The 18,982-nt window shown below is 68.4% G+C and overlaps 3 protein-coding genes across 3 annotated transcripts; 1 reads left to right on the top strand and 2 right to left on the bottom strand.

Moving 5' to 3' along the window:
• Window positions 1-1,487: 1,487 nt before the first annotated feature.
• On the bottom strand, window positions 1,488-3,849 carry LOC136003546 (dapper homolog 3-like). Its single transcript, XM_065659251.1, has 4 exons — window positions 3,234-3,849; window positions 2,909-2,997; window positions 2,681-2,805; window positions 1,488-1,801 (listed from the first exon to the last, which is right to left on the bottom strand). Exons 1-4 carry the CDS (start codon window positions 3,758-3,760, stop codon window positions 1,502-1,504), a joined length of 1,041 nt encoding a protein of 346 aa, XP_065515323.1. The 5' UTR covers window positions 3,761-3,849; the 3' UTR covers window positions 1,488-1,501.
• Window positions 3,850-6,512: 2,663 nt separating this feature from the next.
• Window positions 6,513-10,830, top strand: MAT2A (methionine adenosyltransferase 2A). The gene is given in 13 exon segments (XM_065659327.1): window positions 6,513-6,694; window positions 7,983-8,060; window positions 8,153-8,275; window positions 8,369-8,481; window positions 8,563-8,706; window positions 8,785-9,003; window positions 9,151-9,195; window positions 9,197-9,217; window positions 9,219-9,303; window positions 9,306-9,334; window positions 9,421-9,478; window positions 9,481-9,553; window positions 9,649-10,830. Coding segments are annotated over 13 exon segments (1,182 nt in total). The 5' UTR covers window positions 6,513-6,603; the 3' UTR covers window positions 9,752-10,830.
• On the bottom strand, window positions 10,689-17,397 carry GGCX (gamma-glutamyl carboxylase). Its single transcript, XM_065659326.1, is given in 15 exon segments — window positions 10,689-10,969; window positions 12,670-12,830; window positions 12,832-12,860; window positions 12,936-13,083; window positions 13,369-13,499; window positions 13,588-13,757; window positions 13,841-13,992; window positions 14,078-14,209; window positions 14,632-14,882; window positions 15,020-15,183; window positions 15,642-15,748; window positions 15,832-15,910; window positions 16,110-16,275; window positions 16,452-16,610; window positions 16,696-17,397. Coding segments are annotated over 15 exon segments (2,502 nt in total). The 5' UTR covers window positions 17,189-17,397; the 3' UTR covers window positions 10,689-10,809.
• Between the last annotated feature and the right edge of the window lie 1,585 nt (window positions 17,398-18,982).

Here is an 18,982-nt window from a genome sequence, read left to right on the forward strand (position 1 = left end):
CGGCCCCATCTCTTCGTTGCCCCCCGGGGGTTGAGCGGCTTTGGGCGGACCCAGCTCGGGCTGAGCCAGCTCGGGGGGCCCGGCCCCAGCCCCGCCCACCCCAGGGTGCCCCCAGCTTGTGCTGCCCCTGGAGCTGAGCAGGCTTGGGCGGACCCCTATGGGTGCCCTCCCTTGGGGTGCTCCGTCTATGGGTGCCTCAGCCGTGGGATTCCCCCTCTTGGGCTGACCCACACCAAGGTGCCCCCAGCCCAGGGTGCCCCCCTCGGCTGCGCCCCCCCCTCACCACGAGCTGCAGGCGCGCAGCGCCGGCGCTGCCGGTGCGGGATGGGCACCGCAGTGATGGCTCTGCGGGACACGGGGGGCACGGGGGGTGTCAGGGGCAGGGGGGGCAGGGGACACGGCGGGGACACGGGGACGGGCACGGTGGGTGCGGGTCCCTGTGCCCCCAGGGGCTACCTCTCCCCAGAACTCATCGGACAAGGCCCCGTGTCGGGGTCGGTGACAGCCTCCGGCGCGGCCCCGGTGCCTGCGCCCGGCTACACCGAGACCCCCATCGGGTGCTGCTGGGGCCAGGGCCGCTCCTGGGGGCCCCAGGAGCCCTCGGCCCCACTGCTGCCCGGGGAGGACAGGGACAGGTTGGGGTGAGGGCGGGCGCCCGCTGGTGCCACATCCCAGGGGATGGATGGGATCATCCCGTCCCCATCCCAACCGCATCCCGTCCCCCTTCACCAGCCACTGCTCTCAGTCAGCTCCAGAGTGAACGCGCTGCAGCCGCTGCCGGGCAGGACCCAGCTCGTTCCCTGCCGGGCGGTTCCGGATGTTCCCCTGCGTTCCTGAGCCCGTCCCGAGCGTGTCCCGGGATGTGGCTCCAGCTCTTACAGAGCCGGGGAGCAGAGCCCGGCCCTGGCCTTGGGCGGTACCGGTTTGGGCAGGGCCGGTGCCAGTGAAACCTCAACCGGTGCCCGTGTCCCGGTGTCCCCTCGGGTCACCTCCTTCGCCCTGCTGGTCACGCTCCTTTGGGTGCAGCCCAGGATGCGGTTGGTTTCTGGGCTGCGAGCGCACACTGCAGCCGGCTCATGTTCATTTTCCATCGACCAGCACCCCCAGGTCCTTCTCCTTGGGCTGCTCTGAATCTCTTCTCTGCCCAACCTGCAGCTGTGCTGGGATTGCTCCCACCCAGGTGCAGGACCTTGCACTTGGCGTGGTTGAACTCCATAAGGTTGGCATCAGCCACCTCACAAGCGTGTCGAGGTCCCTCTGGATCCCATCCCTTCCCTCCAGCGCATCAACCGGGCCACACAGCTCGGTGTCATCGGCAAACTTGCTGAGGGCGCATCAATCCCACTGTCCGTGTCAGCCATGAAGGTGTGGAACAAGAGCGATCCCAACACCGATCCCTGAGGGACACCTGTGATGCCAGCAGGCTCCTGTGCCCGTGTCCCCCTGTACCCCCATGTCCCCATAACCTGTGCCCGACACGGGAGTGGTGCCCTCGGCAGCTTTATTGCCCCGCGGCGTCACCGGGGGTCACCGGGGGGGGGTCCCGGTCCCCAGCGGGGGGGGCCCCGTCCCCGGGGCCGGGCTCCGGGCCCTCGGCGGCGCTGAAGTAGAAGTCGAGGCGGGTGCTGGCGTCGGGGCGCCGGGAGAGCCCCAGGGGCTGGTGGCCCCGCGCCGAGGTGCACAGGAACCAGCCGGGGTTCGCGGCCGACTCGAAGCGCCACAGCCCGGCCCGGTACGAGCGGAAGAAGGTGAAGGCGGCCGAGGCCGCCCCGGCGCGGGGCAGCTCCCGGACGTCGGCGTCCTGCGGCGGCACCGGCACGGGGCGGCACCGGGACGGCACCGGGATGGGCGCGGGACGGCACCGGGCAGCCGCGGGGGAAAGGGGGGCCGCGAGAGCGGGGGCTGCGGTCGCCCCAGCCCCGTGGCGTCCCCTCCCCAGGGCGTCCCCATCCCTTTCGTGTCCCCGTTTCTTTGCCGTACCCAGTGATGTCCCCATCCCCACAGCGTCCCCATGGCGTCCCCATCTCTCTGGCATTCGCATCCCCGTGTTGCCCCCTCCCCATTCCACCCTCATCCCTTTGGGGGCCCCGTGGTGTCCCTTCCCCAAGGTGTCCCCGTGATTTCCCCATCCCCATTGGTGTACCCATCCCCACGGATGCCCCCATCCCATTGGTGTCCCCACGGTGTCCCCATCGATATCCCCATCCCCAATGATGTCTCCATCAATGTCCCCATGCCCAATGATATCCCAGTGTTCCAGCAGTGTCCCCACCGTGTTCCCATTTCTTTGTGTCCCCATCCCCATCGGTGTCCCCATCCCTTTGGTGTCCCCATTGATGTCCTTGTCCCCGTGGTGTCTCAATGCCCATTGGTTTACCCATCCCACTGGTGTCCATCTCCATCTGCCTCTGTGTCCCCATCCCTTTGGTGTGCCCACTGATGACTCCATCCCCATGGTGCCCCCAGTGACATCCCCATCCCCACTGGAGTCTCCATCTCAGTGGTGTTCCCATTGGCGTCCCCATCCCCATGCATCCCCCTGGTATCCCCGTGATGCCCCCACCCCATGGATGCCCCCATCCCATTGGTGTCCCCACGGTGCCCCCATCGATATCCCCATCCCCAGCGACGCCCCCATGGGTGCCCCCATCCCCCTGGTCCCCCGCTGCCGGTGGCTGACCTGCAGGCTCAGGCTGGGCCGGGGCGCGCGGGCGCTGGCGAGGCACCGGGACCCGTTCTGGATGCCCATGACGAGGGGCAGCCGGGCGGGCGCGAAGGCGCGGTTGGGCACCCAGAACACCTCCTCTGGGGCGCCCCCCCCGCCCCGCGTCAGGGCGCGCTCCAAGGGGGGGCCCCGTCGGTGCCCGGCCCGGCCCGGCCCGGCCCCCCCCGCCGGGCCCCCCCTCACCTTCCCGCGCCGCGTTGCTCCCCTGCAGGGGCCCGGCCACGAGCCGCCCGTCGCGCAGGTAAAGGCTCTTGTGGTCCACGTCGCGCATCCTGCGGGGACAGCGCGGACACCGCTGCCCCCCCCGCCCCGCCCCGCCCCGCGCGGCCCCGCGCCCGCAGCGCCACTCACCGGTACCGGAGCGCTGCGCGCCGCGGGGCGGGCGCGGGGCCGCGGGCGGCGGCTTCGGCCTCTGCGCGGAGACAGAGGAGGAGGAGGGCGAGGGGCAGCGCGGGGTTGCGCGCCAGGGCCCCGCCGCCGCCTCCCGCTGCCGGGGGTCCCCGCTCACCCATGGGACGAGGGAGGAAGCGGCGGGCGGCGGAGCCGTTGCCTCACGGCTGCCGAGGGGGAAGCGCTGGTTCCGCCCCGCCGCGGGCTCGGCACGGCCCGGAGCGGGGCGGGGACGGGACGGGAGACACAGAGCGGGGACGGGGCACACGCGGGGGGACGCAAGCGGGGGCGCAGCGCCCGTCGGGGCTGGCGCAGGGGGGGCTCGAACTGGCAACCTCTGCTCTCGAGCAGCAGCGCCCTCCTCGCTGCGCCACCCGAGCGTGGATGTGTCCATGGGGAGGGGCTGCAGGGGGGTGCCGGGGGCGGGGGGGCTTTGGGACTCGCATGAGCCTGCGAGGGGGTCTCTGTGGTGCATGGGTGCCCAGCATCGTTGGAGGGGTGTCCTCGGGGAGCCTTTGGTCCAGGGCAGGTTGTTCCTTCTAGCTGGGGTGCACAGGGTGCTTGTGAATCAGGGCAGAGGGGCCTTTGGGGTGCATGGGTGCCGTTGGGTCCCTGCGGTGCCTGCTGGCTGGGTGGGGGGTCCATAGGGTGCCTTTGAGCTAGGGCAGGGGGGCCCTGGTGTGCATGGGGTGCCCAAGAGCCTGGGGTGGGCTCCGTGGTGTGCACGGGGTGCCTGTCAATGAGGGTAGGAAGTCCCTGGGGTGCAGGGGGCACCCAGCAGCCGGGGTGGGGGGTCCGTGTGGAGCAGGGGGTGCCTTGGCAGCCGAGTCCAGGGCTCTGTGGGGACCAGACCTAGAAGGGGGTGTTGAGGGGGGGGGATCTCCCTTTCCCCATCCCATAACCCCCCCTTGTCTCTTCCCACTCCCGGCAGCACCGGGAGGAGCGGGAGCAGCAAGCAATGACCAGGACTGGGGGGCTGCACCCCCGGGAGCTCCGGCGCCTGAGGGGGCCGCTCCGTGCTTCCACGAGGAGCCGACTCCCGGTCCAATGTATGTCCAGAGGCGGGGAAAGGGAGTGTTTTCCCGCCCCTTATGCATATGAGCAGTATGCAAATGAGGTAGGAGGGGCGATACGCGTCCCAAGGCTCCCCCGGGGTCCTGCCCCGGTGTCTGTCCTGGTGTCAGGGTGCAGGAGGTCTCTGTCCTGCGTGGCAGGGTGCAGGGTGTCCGTCTGTCCTGGGTGCTGGGAGACATGGGTGTCTGTCCAGAGTATAAGGGTGCAGGGTGTCCGTCTGTCCTGGGTGCTGGGAGACATGGGTGTCTGTCCAGAGTATAAGGGTGCAGGGTGTCTGTCTGTCCTGGGTGCTGGGAGACATGGGTGTCTGTCCAGAGTATAAGGGTGCAGGGTGTCCGTCTGTCCTGGGTGCTGGGGTGCAGAGTGCAGCCATGTGTCCTGGGTACCAGAGACACAGGTGTCTGTCTGTCCTGAATACCAGGGTCATGGGTGCCCATCACTGCTGGGTGGCAGGGTGCAGGGTGCCTGTGCTGGGTGGCAGGGTGCAGGGTTCCTGTGCTGAGTGGCAGGGTGCAGGGTGCCTGTGCTGGGTGGCAGGGTGCAGGGTGCCTGTGCTGAGTGGCAGGGTGCAGGGTGCCTGTGCTGGGTGGCAGGGTGCAGGGTGCCTGTGCTGAGTGGCAGGGTGCAGGGTTCCTGTGCTGGGTGGCAGGGTGCAGGGTGCCTGTACTGAGTGGCAGGGTGCAGGGTTCCTGTGCTGGGTGTCTGGGTGCAGCCATCTGTCCCGGCTGTCTGTCCATCCCGGCTATCAAGAGACATGGGTGCCGGTCTGCCCTCAGCACCAGGGCCATGGGTGTCTGTCCTGGGTGTCCGTCTGCCCTGCGGGTGCGGGTCCCTGGTGTCCTGCCTGCCCTGGGCACACGTGTGCCCGGTGTCCGTCTGTCCTGCCATCATGGAGCTGCAGGAGCTCGGGCTGCACAACCGGGAGAGGCCGGTGCCGGCGCTGGGGCGGCTCCAGCACTGGCAACTGCGGTGCCCGGTTGCATCAGGCACCGAGAGGCCACAATGGCCCCAGGTCCTGGCCACGGCCCCACCTTAGTCCTGACCATCCATAGGGATGAGGAGCTGGATTCAGGAGCCGTCGATCCCGATGCTCCCTGGGTGTGAGTGGAGGCCTCATGGCAAAGGAGGGCACAAACCTGACCCCAGTGAAGGTCCGTTTATGGCCAAAGGCTTCAGCTCGTGCCGAGCAGGGGAACCTGAGCCGACGGCACACGGAGCCCCCGGTGCCGTAACTCCAAGCACCAGGAATTGGATCCAGGTCCTGGGTGCTCCCCGGAGCTGTTGGCTTCCCGGCTGTGCAGCCCGAGCTCCTGCAGCTCCATGATGGACGGCGTCAGAGCTGCTTGGGGCCGGGATGCTGCTTGGGGAGGAGAGCCCGGATGGGATGGCAGAACTGGGCTGTTCTTTGGAACAAAGCATGCAATAGATGGGATGCTGCTGCCAGCATCTCCTCGCCCTGGAGCTCGGTTGAACATGCAGGGATGTCAGGATGGAAAATGCTGTTCCCGTCCCAACGAGAGGCAGGACACGATTCCAGCGCCCATTCCCCAGCGCCTCACCCACACACACAGCGCCGGGGGCTCGGTCTCAGGGCTTTTGCCATTGCAAAATGGGTCACTGGGCCTGCATGCTTGCTTTTGCCGTTGTGATTTGGGGGACTTTTACCTTCCTTACCCCGTGTGGGGCAGTCTCCAGCCCGGAGGCCGGCTCTGGAGCACACCCGAGCCCCGGGGAGGTGGCAGACAGGAAGAGTCCGTGCCCCCATGGGTTGGGGTTGGCACAGCCATTGAGGGTGGTGCTGACAGTGCCGGCCCACGGGGAGCTCCCCGGGGCTGCTGCACCCGGTGTGTGTTAACCCCCCCCCGCCGCTCCAACGGCTCCTGCTGCCCAGCCCGGGGCCGGGCCCGCACAATGGCGGAGCCGCTCGCCCCGCAAGATGGCGGCGGCGCTGAGGGACCGGCCCCGCCGCCCGCGGCCGGCTCAGCGCGCCTGCGCGCCCGGCACCCGCGCCTGGAGCCGCCGGGCAGCGCGGGAGGGTCCATGCGGCAGCGCCGCTGCCGGGGAGCACCGGGGGGGACCCGCCGGTTCCCGCCCGCCCGGCCGCGCCCCGCGGGGAAGCGGCCCGGCCCAGCCGCCCTCTCGACCCTCCGCCCGGCGGCCGGTCCCCCGCGGGGGAGCCGGGCAGGCGCAGCGGCAGCGGCCGCGGCAGGAGTGCCTTCCCGCTCCTCCCCCGCTGTCCCACAGTGGTTTGCGCCGCAGCGCATTCGGCGCTCGCCATTGGCGGTGCGGGGAGAGGGGGCGGGGCGAGGAGTGTACAAATAGAGGCGGCGCGGCGGGCGGCGCGCTCAGTCTGCCGCGGCCGAGGGAGCTGCTGCCGTGTCCCGCGCCGCCGCCGCCGCCGCTCCGCCAGCGCCATGAACGGGCAACTGAACGGGTTCCACGAGGTGCTCATCGAGGAGGGCACGTTCCTCTTCACCTCCGAGTCCGTGGGCGAGGGGCACCCAGGTGCGGGCCGAGGCGCGGAGGGCGCAGGCGCAGGCCGCGGGGCGGGCGGAGAGAAAGGGGGGGGGGGGGGGAATGGCCGCGCGCGCGCTCGGGGGGGGGGGGTCTCCCGGCGGCGGGATCGGGGGGGGGGGGGGCGGTGACGCCACCGGGCGTGCGCGCAGTGGCGGGGCGGCGCGCGCCGCATTGCGGCCCCCGCCGCGCACGTGCTTCCCGCGTGGGGTGCTGCGGGGGGGGGGGGGGGGGTTGGGGGGGTGGGGTGGGAGGGCAAGGCACACGCGACATGTCGCGATATGACGTGATGCGTGTTGTTGGGGCTGGGGTTTGGGGGGGGGGGTGTTACCGGGTGACGCAGCGCCGGGGGGGGGGTTTGGGGCTGCCGTGACTCAGCCGTGACTGAGCAGATCCCGGTTGTGCCCCGCCGGGTCACCGGTTCCCCCCAGCGGGGGGTGATGAGGTGAGGAGTCCCCCACTTGTACCCACCGCCGCTGGGGGCTCGGGGCCACCATGGGGGCTGCTGCAGCCCCCCCGAGCTCCCCGTGGGTCACAGCTTGGATCCCCCACACCCCCGGGATCGCTGCCCCAGGGCCGCGGGGGGCTCTGTTGGAACCGCGTTGCCCCACGGCACGGTCCGAGCCCTGCACCCGTGCTGGGGGTGCCCTCGGGGCTCCCCACGCCCCGGTCAGGCGCTGCTGCCGCAGGGATCAGGCATTGCTCACTTGGGTGCGGTGCGAGGCTGCCCCTGTGCTCTTTCACCCCAAGCAGAGCCCTGCAGAGCCGCCCCCCCTTCGCCCCAGCCCGGGGCTGCCTCATCCTCTCCCAGATCTGTCCCCAGAGGTCGTGGCCAAGGACGCCGCGGTCCCTGGGAATTGCTTATTCACGGCCCAGCCCCGGGTGGCCTTTGGGAAGCTCCAGGGAGCAGGAGGGGGCTCAGCCTCTCCCATAGCCCATCCTGGGCACTGGGTATCCGGTGGGAGGTGACAGGCGCGCAGCAGCACCCCCCGGGAGCCGGGAGCCGGAAGCTGGCACGCTCCAGCTGGGAAAGCCGGGAGCCCCTGGCAGTGCCAGGCCCCTCCAGCACTGCCGTCTGTGGCTGAGGCCCAGCTCTGACCCGGCTGTAACTAGAGCTTAACTGGTAAATGCCTGGAATTCCAGGCTAAGAAGCCGGCTCGGGGACAAGGCGAGGGCTTTGTGCACTGCTGGAGCCCTCGGGATTAACGGGAGGCTCGTGCTCCGCTTCCCAGCGGAAGGAAGGGCCGTGCCTGTCACAGCCTCACCCTCTGTCCCCCAGATAAAATCTGCGACCAGATCAGTGACGCTGTCCTGGACGCCCACCTCAAGCAGGACCCTGATGCCAAGGTGGCCTGTGGTGAGTGTGGCTCCCCCCGGGGGACATAGGGTGGGTGACGCCAGTGCTGGGGGGGGTGACGCCAGCACTGACATCACCCTCCTGCCCTCCAGAAACAGTGGCGAAGACGGGGATGATCCTGCTGGCCGGGGAGATCACATCCCGCGCGGCGGTGGACTACCAGAAGGTGGTTCGGGACACCATCAAGCACATCGGTTACGATGACTCCTCCAAAGGTAGGTGCTAGGGAGGGGATGGGTGGCACAGCTTGGTGCTGGGGGGGGTGGTCTTGGCACATTGGGCTCAACGTGGCCTTGGCTCTGCCCCAGGCTTCGACTACAAGACGTGCAACGTGCTGGTGGCACTGGAGCAGCAGTCGCCCGACATCGCTCAGGGCGTGCATCTGGACCGCAGCGAGGAGGACATCGGTGCTGGGGACCAGGTCAGGCCTCGTGCCACTGGTGCTGCCGCGGAAAGGCCGGGGGAGCTGTAGATTCACCCCCATTTCCCTCCCCTCGCACAGGGGCTGATGTTTGGCTATGCCACGGATGAGACAGAGGAGTGCATGCCCCTCACCATCGTCCTGGCGCACAAGCTCAACGCCAAGCTGGCCGAGCTGCGCCGCAATGGCACCCTGCCCTGGCTGCGCCCTGACTCCAAGACACAGGTGAGGCTCCGGCACCTGTAACCTGCTGTCCCGTGTCCCCACGCCTCCCTGATGGCCCCATGTCCCCCGTCTCGGCAGGTGACGGTGCAGTACATGCAGGACCGCGGCGCTGTCATCCCCATCCGCGTGCACACCATCGTCATCTCGGTGCAGCACGACGAGGAGGTGTCCCTGGACGAGATGCGGGATGCACTGAAGGAGAAGGTCATCAAGGCCGTGGTGCCGGCCAAGTACCTGGACGATGACACCATCTACCACCTCCAGCCCAGCGGCCGCTTTGTCATCGGCGGTCCCCAGGTAATGCTGTGCTCCTGCTGACACCGTGGTGACTGCACCACAGCAGTGATGGTGGCGGCACCACAGCAGTGATGGTGGCGGCACCACAGCAGTGATGGTGGCGGCACCACAGCAGTGATGGTGACAGTGGCGGTGATGTCCCCGCAGGGTGATGCCGGCCTCACGGGCCGCAAGATCATCGTGGACACGTACGGGGGGGTGGGGGGCACACGGCTGGCGGCGCCTTCTCGGGGAAGGACTACACCAAAGTGGACCGCTCGGCTGCCTACGCCGCGCGCTGGGTGGCCAAGTCCCTCGTGAGGCCGGGCTGTGCCGCAGGGTGCTGGTGCAGGTGGGTGCTGGTTCCTCTCCCCCTCCCCACACTGCTTTAGGGGGGTGTCCTCAGGCTTATTCCGTGCCCCCCATCCCCACCTTTAGGTGTCGTACGCCATCGGGGTGTCCCACCCCTTGTCCATCTCCATCTTCCACTACGGCACCTCCAGAAGAGCGAGCGGGAGCTGCTGGAGATCGTCAAGAAGAACTTTGACCTTCGCCCGGGGGTGATCGTCAGGTAACGGGGCGGGGGGGGGGGCACAGGGACCGAGGGGACACGAGCAGGGATTGGGGACACACACACGGGGGGGCTGAGCACTTGTGTCATTGCAGGGACCTGGACCTGAAGAAGCCCCTCTATCAGAGGACCGCAGCCTATGGCCACTTCGGTAGGGACAGTTTCCCTTGGGAAGTGCCCAAAAAACTCAAGTACTGAGGAAAATCCCGGCCCTTGTCAGGCTTTTCCCCCCACCCCTGCGGGCGTAGGCTACAGAGAAGCCCCTGGGCTCTGGGGGGGTAAGAGCTGGGCCCCCCCGGCCCCCCCATGTCCCTCCCTCTTCCCTCTCGCCATGGGTTCCATGGGGACCACACGTGGCCTCGGCCCCCCCAACCCCTCCGGCTGCTCTTGAAACCTCGGTGGCACATCCGAGTTCCGAGATGGTAAAAAGCCCCCCCAAGGGGGGGTTAACACCGTGTCCCCCCCCCCCACGGTGCAGATGGAGCTGTGGGGGGGGGGCCTTGCTGGTGCTGGACTTGTCCTAACCCTGATTTTAACTTGTTATCCCTCAGAGGACACACATTATGGGGGACACACACACAGGGGTGCAGGGGGGGACACGGTGTTAAAACCACCCCCCCCTCCAGTGTGAGGAGGAATAACCCTTTGCTGGTTGTTTTAAGTTAAGTATTTTTTAGCCAACAACCGAAGTGACTCCACAAACTGCACAACTCTCCCCCGGGGTGGGGGGGCCTCGGCCGAGCTTAGGGATGGATCCTGGGGGGGTCGGGGGGGGCATTCAAAGCTTTGGGGGGGGGTGTTGATACTTGAACGTGTTTTTCTAGCGGTGTATTTATTGTGTGCTGAGGGGGGGTGTGAGTACAGAGAAGCCCCCGGCTCACGCGGCAGCTCTTGATTCCCCCCTCCAGCTTCCCCCCCCTCCTTCTCCATCCCCCCCATCACCCCCCCCCCCCAATTCCCACTCCAAAGCGGGGTGACAGCCCCGGGACAGGGCGCTTTGGCCGGTGTGGTACAGAGAAGCCGGCTTGTTTACTGCCCGTCCCGGGCCCCCCAAGTGCCTTGGCAAAGGGGGGGGGGGAACGGGGGAGGGGGTGAAGGGGGGGTGTCCTCCCCTTTGGTTTTTATTTTATTTCCCTTCTTTTCCCGAGGTTTTTATTCCATTTTGTTCGGATTCCACCAAAATGCTCCCAAATGGCAAATAAAGACTGGGTTCGACGCAGCCGCCCTCAGCCCGTGCTGGGGTGGGGGGGGCAGGCTCAGAGCTCGGGGTCCCCCCCCACTGTGTCCGTGTCCCCCCCATCGTCACCCCCCTCCTCCTCCGGGCGCCAGTCGGCGAAGGCGAGCTCCTGCGCCAGGCGCTGCGGGGGGGGCCGCCCCACGGCCAGGTTCCGCAGGGAGATGCAGGTCATCAGCACGCTGCGGGGGGGGGCAGGAGTGAGGGGTCACTAATGGGAAGTTGGGGGTCAGTGATGAGGGGTTGGGGGGTCACTAATGAGGTTTGGAATGGTTTGGGGGGCAGTAAGGAGGGGTTGTGGGTCAGTACCAAGGTTTGGGGTGTCTGGGAGGGGCCTACATTAATAAGGGGCTGCAGCCGGTTTGGGGGGGCAGTGATGGGGGATTGAGGGTCAGTACCATGGATGGGGGAGTTGGGGAGGAGCGATTTGGGGGTCCCAGTAATGAGAGGTTGGGGGGAGCAGGGATGGGGAGAGCTGGCAGGGTTGGGGGTCACTGCTGAGGTTCTGGGGTAACAGTGATGAGGGCTGGGGTCACAGGGATGGGTTGGGGGGCTGTAACAAAGGGGTTTGGGGTCCATAAGAGTTTTGGGGGGTCCCATCAGTGATAGCGTGAGGCTCAGGTCTGAGGTTGGGGAGGGGGATAAGGCGGCTTTGAAGGTGAGTGATGGGTTTAGAGGGTCTTTAAAAGGGGAGGGGGCAGTGCCAAGGTTTGGGGTGTCTGATGGGGGGTCAGTAACAAAGGGGGGGATGGTGAGGAAGGATTATGGGGGGCACATAATGAGGGGCCATAATGAGAGTTTAGGGGGGGGCACAGTAATGAGAGTTGGGGGGGCATAGTGACAAGGGCGTTGGCCCATTAGGAAGGGTTGAGGGTAGGTGATGGGCTGGGGGGGGCCATAACAAGAGGGTCTCAGTAATGAGGGTTTGGAGGTCAGCAAGAAGAGGTGTTGGGGGGGGGGGTCTGTGAGGGGGCAAAGATGAGGTTTGGGGGGCAGTAATGCGGGTTGTGGGTCAGTGCCAAGGTGTGGGGTGTCTGTGATGGGGGGGTCAGTAACAGGTTGGGGATTGGTGGTGAGGGATTTGGGGGGCACATAAGGGTTGGGGGTGTCACAGTAATGAGGGGCCATAATGAGAGACTGGGGGGGGCAGTGATGGAGAGATGGGGTAGGCAAGAGGCTGGGGGTCTGTAGTGAGAGTTTGGGGGGGTCAGTGATGGGTTCTGGTCAAGGGTGAGGGTTTGAAGGTATCACAGTTTGAGGGGGGCTGATAAGGGGTTGGGGTCCATAGTAAGAGTTTTGGGGGGGGTCACATCTATGAGGGTTTGAGGGTCAGTGCTGAGACTGGGGAGGGATGTCAGTGATGGGGGTCAGTGCTGGGGGATTGGGGGTGGTGTAATGAGAGCACCCCAGTAATGGGGGTTTGGAGGGGTCTGTGAGGGGTTGGGGTCAATAGTGGGGGGGGGGGGCAAAGATAAGGTTTGGGGGGTCTGCAGTGAGAGTTTAGGGGAGCAGTGATGGGGTTGGGGGGAGCAGTGATGGGGTTGGGGGGCAGCAGTGATGGGGTTGGGGGCAGCAGTGATGGGGTTGGGGGGGCAGCAGTGATGGGGTTGGGGGGGAGCAGTGATGGGGTTGGGGGGCAGCAGTGATGGGGTTGGGGGGCAGCAGTGATGGGGTTGGGGGCAGCAGTGATGGGGTTGGGGGCAGCAGTGATGGGGTTGGGGGCAGCAGTGATGGGGTTGGGGGGCAGCAGTGATGGGGTTGGGGGCAGCAGTGAGGGGGTTGGGGGCAGCAGTGAGGGGGGTTGGGGGTAGCAGTGACGGGGTTGGGGGCAGCAGTGAGGGGGTTGGGGGCAGCAGTGATGGGGTTGGGGGGGGGCACGCACCTCCTGCGGAACAGCCGGAGCTTCCTGCGCAGGAAGCGGCGCAGGCGCTGCCCGAGCCCGGCCCCGCGCTCCCGCTCCCGTTGCCGCCGCTCCCTGCGCAGCAGCAGCGCCACGAGCGGGTCGGCGGCGGCGCCGGGCGGCAGCGGCTCCCCCAGCAGCGGGCCGCAGCTCCGGGGGCAGCGGCTCGGGCGCTGCGGGGGGGACGCGCTCAGTGACGGCTGCGGATCCCCCCCCATCCCCATCCCCATCCCCATCCCGGCGCTCACCGGTGCCGTTGCGCGCCCGGTCCCGCAGCTCTTGCAGCCGGGTCAGGTTGAGCTCCAGCGCCCGCGCCGTGGTGTTCACGTACAGGTAGAGGTAGCACGAGGGCTCGGCCGACACCGTGTGCACCTTGTGGTACTGCCCCGCCGGCAGCTGCGGGGGCACCGGGGCTCAGCCTCCATGGAGCCCCCCAACCTGCCCCACTGCCCCCCGCGCTCATCTGCGCCCCTCGTGCTCACCTGCATCCCCTGTGCTCACCTGCACCCCCTGCGCTCACCTGCACCCCCTGCGCTCACCTGCACCCCCTGCGCTCACCTGCACCCCCTGTGCTCACCTGCACCCCCTGCGCTCACCTGCATCCCCTGCACCCCCTGCACTCACCTGCACCCCCTGTGTTCACCTGCACCCCCTGCGCTCACCTGCACCTCCTGCGCTCACCTGCATGCCCTCGCCCTCCCGCAGCGAGTGGTTGCGGTGCTGCTCCACCAGCTCCACCAGCACCTCTCCCCGCAGCACCCGCAGGCTCGTGTTGCCCAGGTCCTCACTCACAAAGTTCTCCAAGTGCAGCCCTAGGGGGGGGGGGGACACAAATGGGGTTCGGGCCCCCCCCCCCATCACTGGGGTTCAAACCCCCCCCCCCCCAGCACTGCCCCGTACCGGGGAAGTCGGCGATGAAGACGACGTCCGTGTGCCCGTCCAGGCTGCTCTCGAGCTCCTGCAGCCGCTGCCGCCACGGGGACAGCTCCAGCAGCAGCGGCAGCACCCAGGGCGTGCGGCGCCACGGGGACCAGGGCGCCCGCACCACGTCCACGCGCGGGTCCACGAGCCTGCGGCACCCGCGGCCCTCAGCACCCCCCGGCAGCGCCTCTGGGGGGGCTGCTCCCCACATCCCCCCCCCCCCGCCCCAAACCTCTGCTGGAAGCGGTCGTTGATGGAGACCCAGATGTCGAAGTAGATGCGGGGCTCGGAGATGTTGTAGCGCGGCAGGAGCTGGCTCAGGCACGTGGCGTATTGCTTCAGCATGTCCGCGTGGTCCTTCCAGCGCCGGCTCTGCGTGAACACCTACCCCGGAGTGTGTGTGTGGGGGGGTGATTGGAGGCTGCGGACCCCCCCTGCAGCCCCGGTGCCCCCCTCGGGCTCTGCTCACCCCCGGTTTGAGGTACCCCACGTCCCCGGTCAGCCCGTCCTGGTACGTGATCTTGACGTGCTGGTGGAAGCGGGAGTGCACCATCATGTCCCAGGAGTAGCCGTACAGGCCGTTGGTCCAGTTGTTGTAGCCCTGGGGGGGGACGAGGAAGGGCTGGGTGATCCCTGTGCCCCCCCCCAGCACTTCCGCATAAAGGACCCCCGTGTCCCCCAAAATGCTCCCCCCACATCCAAACCCCATCCTTGTAGCCAAGGAAAATGCCCCCATCTTCAGAAGTACCCCCCCGGGCCTAAGCAGAGCCCCCCAAAGTGCCTCCCCCAACCCCCCCGCCCTTAAAAATGCCCCCAAGCCCCCTGGGGATCCCCCCGTGTCCCCCAGGCTGCCAATCGCATCCAAAACCAGGTCTCCCCGTGCCACCTCTGATGTCCCCAAATGCCCCCGTGTCCCCAAATAACCCCTCCCATGGTCCCCAAAATGCCCCCCAAAATACCCCACATCTCCCCCAGACCTTTCCCCCCATCCCCAAAACACCCCCCCCCCCCCCGCGCCCCCACCTGGGTGATGAAGTGCGAGTAGGGCAGGAAGAGCTGCTCCAGCACGTAGAGCACGGTGAAGGCCGCAGCGAGGTGCTGGCGCGGCTGGAGCCCCCCCCGCGCCCCGTAGTGGCAGTCGGGGCTGTGGCGGGGGGGGCGGGTGCTGGGCAGCCCCCCCCGCAGCCACCGCGGGCACCGCGCCAGCAGGCGCCGCGGCCAGCTGGGCTGGCAGAAGAGCCCGCTGCTGGCCAGCATGGTGTACGGGAACATGCCTGGGGGGGCACGGCTCAGGGACCCCCTGCACCGGGGTGCCCTGCACTGGGCACGCGGGTTTAGGGGGTCCCCCGCCCAGGATGGGGGGGATTTGGGGCCGGTTTGGGGGTGTTTGGGGTGCGGGCGCTGCTCTCACCGATGCTGAAGAGCTGCGAGTTCATGCAGTGGAAGTAGGTGACGAAGATGAGGGCGATGGGGCGGGTGGCGTCGAGCAGCAGCAGGAACCCGGCCGAGAGGTCGAGCAGGAGCCCCCCCCCGTGCACCACCAGCAGGCTGGTGCTCTGCTCCGACAGCACCAGCCTGGCCACAGCACCAGCATCAGCGCCACAAGCACCAGCACCATCCCATCGCCCTCCTCATCCTCACCCCATCGCCCTCCTCATCCTCACCCCATCACCCTCCTCATCCTCACCCCATCACCCTCCTCATCCTCACCCCATCACCCCCCATCACCCTCCTCATCCTCACCCCATCACCCCCCATCACCAACCTCATCCTCACCCCATCACCCCCTCATCACCAACCTCATCATCACCCCATCACCCCCCATCACCAACCTCATCCTCACCCCATCACCCCCCATCACCAACCTCATCCTCACCCCATCACCCCCCATCACCCTCCTCATCCTCACCCCATAACCCCATCACCAACCTCATCCTCACCCCATCACCCCCCATCACCCTCCTCATCCTCACCCCATCACCCCCCATCACCTTCCTCACCTTCACCCACCCAATCACCCTCCTCCTCCTCACCTGAAGGGTGCGAAGAGCCAGTGGCGCGCCAGGGAGCCCATGGAGTACCCGCTCACCCAGTCCATGTCCAGCTTCTTCAGCCCCGCAATGAAGTACACCAGGAAGATCTGGGGCACGCGGACAGTGTGGGGACAGCGACTGGGGGGCAGGTTGGGGACCCCGGGGGCACACTGGGGACCCCAGGTCTCACCTGGGCCCGCAGCAGGGTGTAGTTCCACAGCGGGACGTGTGCGTTCCTCTTCTGGGGCCGAAAGAGCCCATCCACAGACCTGTGGGGACACGGAGCGGGGGGGACACCCCAAGAATGGGTCACCGTCACCACACTGCCACGGGGACCACGCTGGTGACACAGGGGATGCTTCTGTCACCCTACGGGCACACTGGACCCTGTGCCACAACCAGAGCATCCTGATCACACGGGGGCTCTCTGTGCCACGCACGGGGCCCCCCCAGCACCCTCGCACGCACCCGTAGCGGTCGGCGCCCATGAACGTGAGCTGGAAGGCCAGCAGCCCGTACAGGTAGGAGTGGTTGTTCCAGGAGGTCTTGTCCAGCAGCAGCACGTACCAGTACGGGCACAGGAAGGCCACGCAGCTCAGGCGGTACCAGCAGCCCAGCATCATGCCCAGCGCCCCTGCACCAGGGCACGGTGACAGCCGGAGCGGCCCCGGCATCTCCCCAGCCCTCCTGTTTCCCTGTCCCCATGTCCCACCGTGCGCCCCTTCGGGTCCCTGCCCCAGGGTCACCCCCGGCGCCCATCACCCGCTACCACGGCAGTCCCCAGCCCGGTCCCTGCCCCGCCGCCGGTACCGAGCAGCATGACGCCGTACAGCAGGTACATGCCGTCGAGCGGCAGCGGGCGCAGCGCGGGCAGCAGCGGGAAGCGGCAGACCTCCAGCCCGTCCAGGAAGCGCCGGTCCAGCAGCGCCATGCCGCGCTCCTGGGGCACGTCCAGCGCCATCAGCAGCCCTGCGGGGGCAGCGACCGACGGGAGCTTCACCCGCGCCCAGCGTGGCCGCGCCGGCTCCCGGCCCCCCCGGCTCCCGGTGCTCACCGAAGGCGGCGCGGAAGGCGCCGAGCGCGGCGGGGTCTGCGGGGCGGTGCAGGAGCCGCACGAAGCGGTGCCAGCGGGTCAGGTCCCGCAGCTCGAAGCCGAGCAGCCGCCGGCTCACGCTGGGCTCCGGCTCCGGTCCCGGCTCCGGTCCCGGCTCCGGTCCCGGCTCGGGCTCCGCAGCGCCGGGGCCCGAGGCCGCCTCCGGCCGCCGCCGCCGCGCCGGGCCCGCGGGGGCTCCAGGCAGGTCCCGCTCCCGGCCCCGCTCCTCGCCCTCCACCGCCGCCATCGCCGGTGACTCCGCCCCTCGCGCGACGTCACCGGGCGTCACGAGGGCGGCCGCCAATCGCGGCAGCCCAACAGGGCCACGCCCTGACACACCCACCCCCACGCCCCGCCCGCTGGCTTGGGACGCCGCTCCCGGAAGCCCCGAGAGGGGCGGGGTCAATAACGGGGGACCCCGCGGTGGCCACGGGTGGCCCCATGGCGGCCCCATGGCGGCAGTGGTGTCCCCAGGGTGGCCCCGTGGTGGCAATGGTGTCCCTGCAGTCGCAGCACTCCAGGGCCGTGGCGCAGGGGTCACCACCGGCTCCGGTGGCACATCCCGAAGCTGCTCCTTGGGCTCAGCCCCGCGGGTACCATCGCCACCACCGCCACCATCACCACCATTAACACCATCGCCACCATTGACACCATCGCCACCATCGCCACCATTGACACCACCGCCACCATTGACACCATCGCCACCACCGCCACCATCACCACCACCGCCACCATCGCCACCACCCTCGTGGCCACCGGCACCATCCCCACCTGCAGACAGCCCCGGGGCAGCAATGACCGGCGCGGGTGGGGACCCGGGAGGACGCACCCGGGGACACGGGCGTGCTGGGGAGGACGCAGATGGGGGCACGGGGGGACGGTGAAGAGGGCGTGGGGAGGACACGGGTGGGATCGCGTCCGGACACACGGGGGGTCACGGCCGGGGGGGGGCACTCGGTGCAGGCGGGGCGGTGCCGAGGGGCGGGCCCATCCCGGTGCATGGCGCCGGGGACAAAGGGCGCAGTGCGGCGGTGCCGCTGTTACCGGTGTCACGGGGCCGGGGGGGTCACGGACACGGGGTCCCAGGGAGGAGACAAGGGGCGGGGGGCCCCCGCCGGGCAGGGGTCACGCACGCACCCGGGGCCGGACGGGACCGGCACCGGCACCGGCCCATGGTGAACGCGCGGCCCCGGCGCCGCTTCCGCTTCCTGGGGGGGGGGACCTGGAGCCGTCGGGGTCTCCCCGTGTCCCCCCCTCCCGGTGTCCCCCCCCGCGCCGTGCCCCATGGCTCGTGTGTCCCCACGTTCCCGTGTCCCCGTGATGCCCCCATGGTCCCCGTGTCCCCATGTCCCTATACTGCAACGTCCCCCCGTGCTGTCCCCATGTGCCCCTTCCCCATGGTCCCCATGATGTCCCCATGTCCCTGTGTTAGCCCCATGTCCCCGTCCCCGGGTTCTCTCTGTCCCCACACGTCCCCTCCTCATGGTACCTGCTTCCCCATCGTGCCCTTCTCTGGGGTCCCGGTGGCCCTGTGATGTCCCCATGGCTGCAGAGTCCCTGTTCCCCAGGGTCCCCAATGTCCTGGTGACCCCATAGTCCCTGTTCTCCCATGTGCCCCTTTCCTGCAGCCCCAGTGTCCCCATAGCCCTGATGTCCCCATAGCCCTGATGTCCCCTGTGTTCTCATAGTCGCCACATCCCAAATGTCCCCATGATCCACTTGCCACGGTCCCTGCGTCTCCAAAGTCCGGGTGTCCCCATGTCCCCGGGACCCCCTGATCCCCCCATGTCTCCACAGCCCCCAGTGTCTCTCCTCCCCCTAACGTTTCCATAGCCCCCCATGTCCGCAATGCTCCCAACGTCCCCGTAGTCCCCAGTGTCTCCGCTGTCCCCCCACCGTGTCCCCCATGTGCCGCGGCGCCGGTGCCGCAGGCGGGGCTGATGCAGAACGTGCTGCGGGCGCTGGAGCGGGACGGGCGCCTGCGGGACCTGGATGAGCGCGCACGGGGCCTGCGCGCCATGGTGGGACATGGGGACACCACAGGGACACGATGGGGACACAGGGAGTGGGGGGGCATTATAGGGACATAGATATTGGGGGGGCACTATGGGGATATAGGGAGTGGGGGGGACTATGGGGACACAGGGAATGAGGGGGGCACTATGGAAACACAGAACTGGGGGTGGGCACTATGGGGACACAGGGACTGGGGGTGCACTATGGGGACATAGGGAGTGGGGGGGCACTA

The sequence above is a fragment of the Lathamus discolor genome, chromosome 22, assembly GCF_037157495.1.
Source record: "Lathamus discolor isolate bLatDis1 chromosome 22, bLatDis1.hap1, whole genome shotgun sequence".
Taxonomy (NCBI): domain Eukaryota; kingdom Metazoa; phylum Chordata; class Aves; order Psittaciformes; family Psittacidae; genus Lathamus; species Lathamus discolor.

What these genes read in the sequence shown, in the direction of transcription:
- LOC136003546 (XM_065659251.1), bottom strand. Translation starts at nt 3,760, where the DNA reads ATGGACCCCCCACCCAGCCAGCAGGCACCGCAGGGACCCAACGGCACC. An exon ending in GAGCAACGCGGCGCGGGAAG is followed by an intron (nt 2,806 to 2,908) that starts GTGAGGGGGGGC and finishes GGGGCGCCCCAG; the next exon opens with AGGAGGTGTTCTGGGTGCCC. An exon ending in GGCCCAGCCTGAGCCTGCAG is followed by an intron (nt 1,802 to 2,680) that starts GTCAGCCACCGG and finishes GTGCCGCCGCAG; the next exon opens with GACGCCGACGTCCGGGAGCT.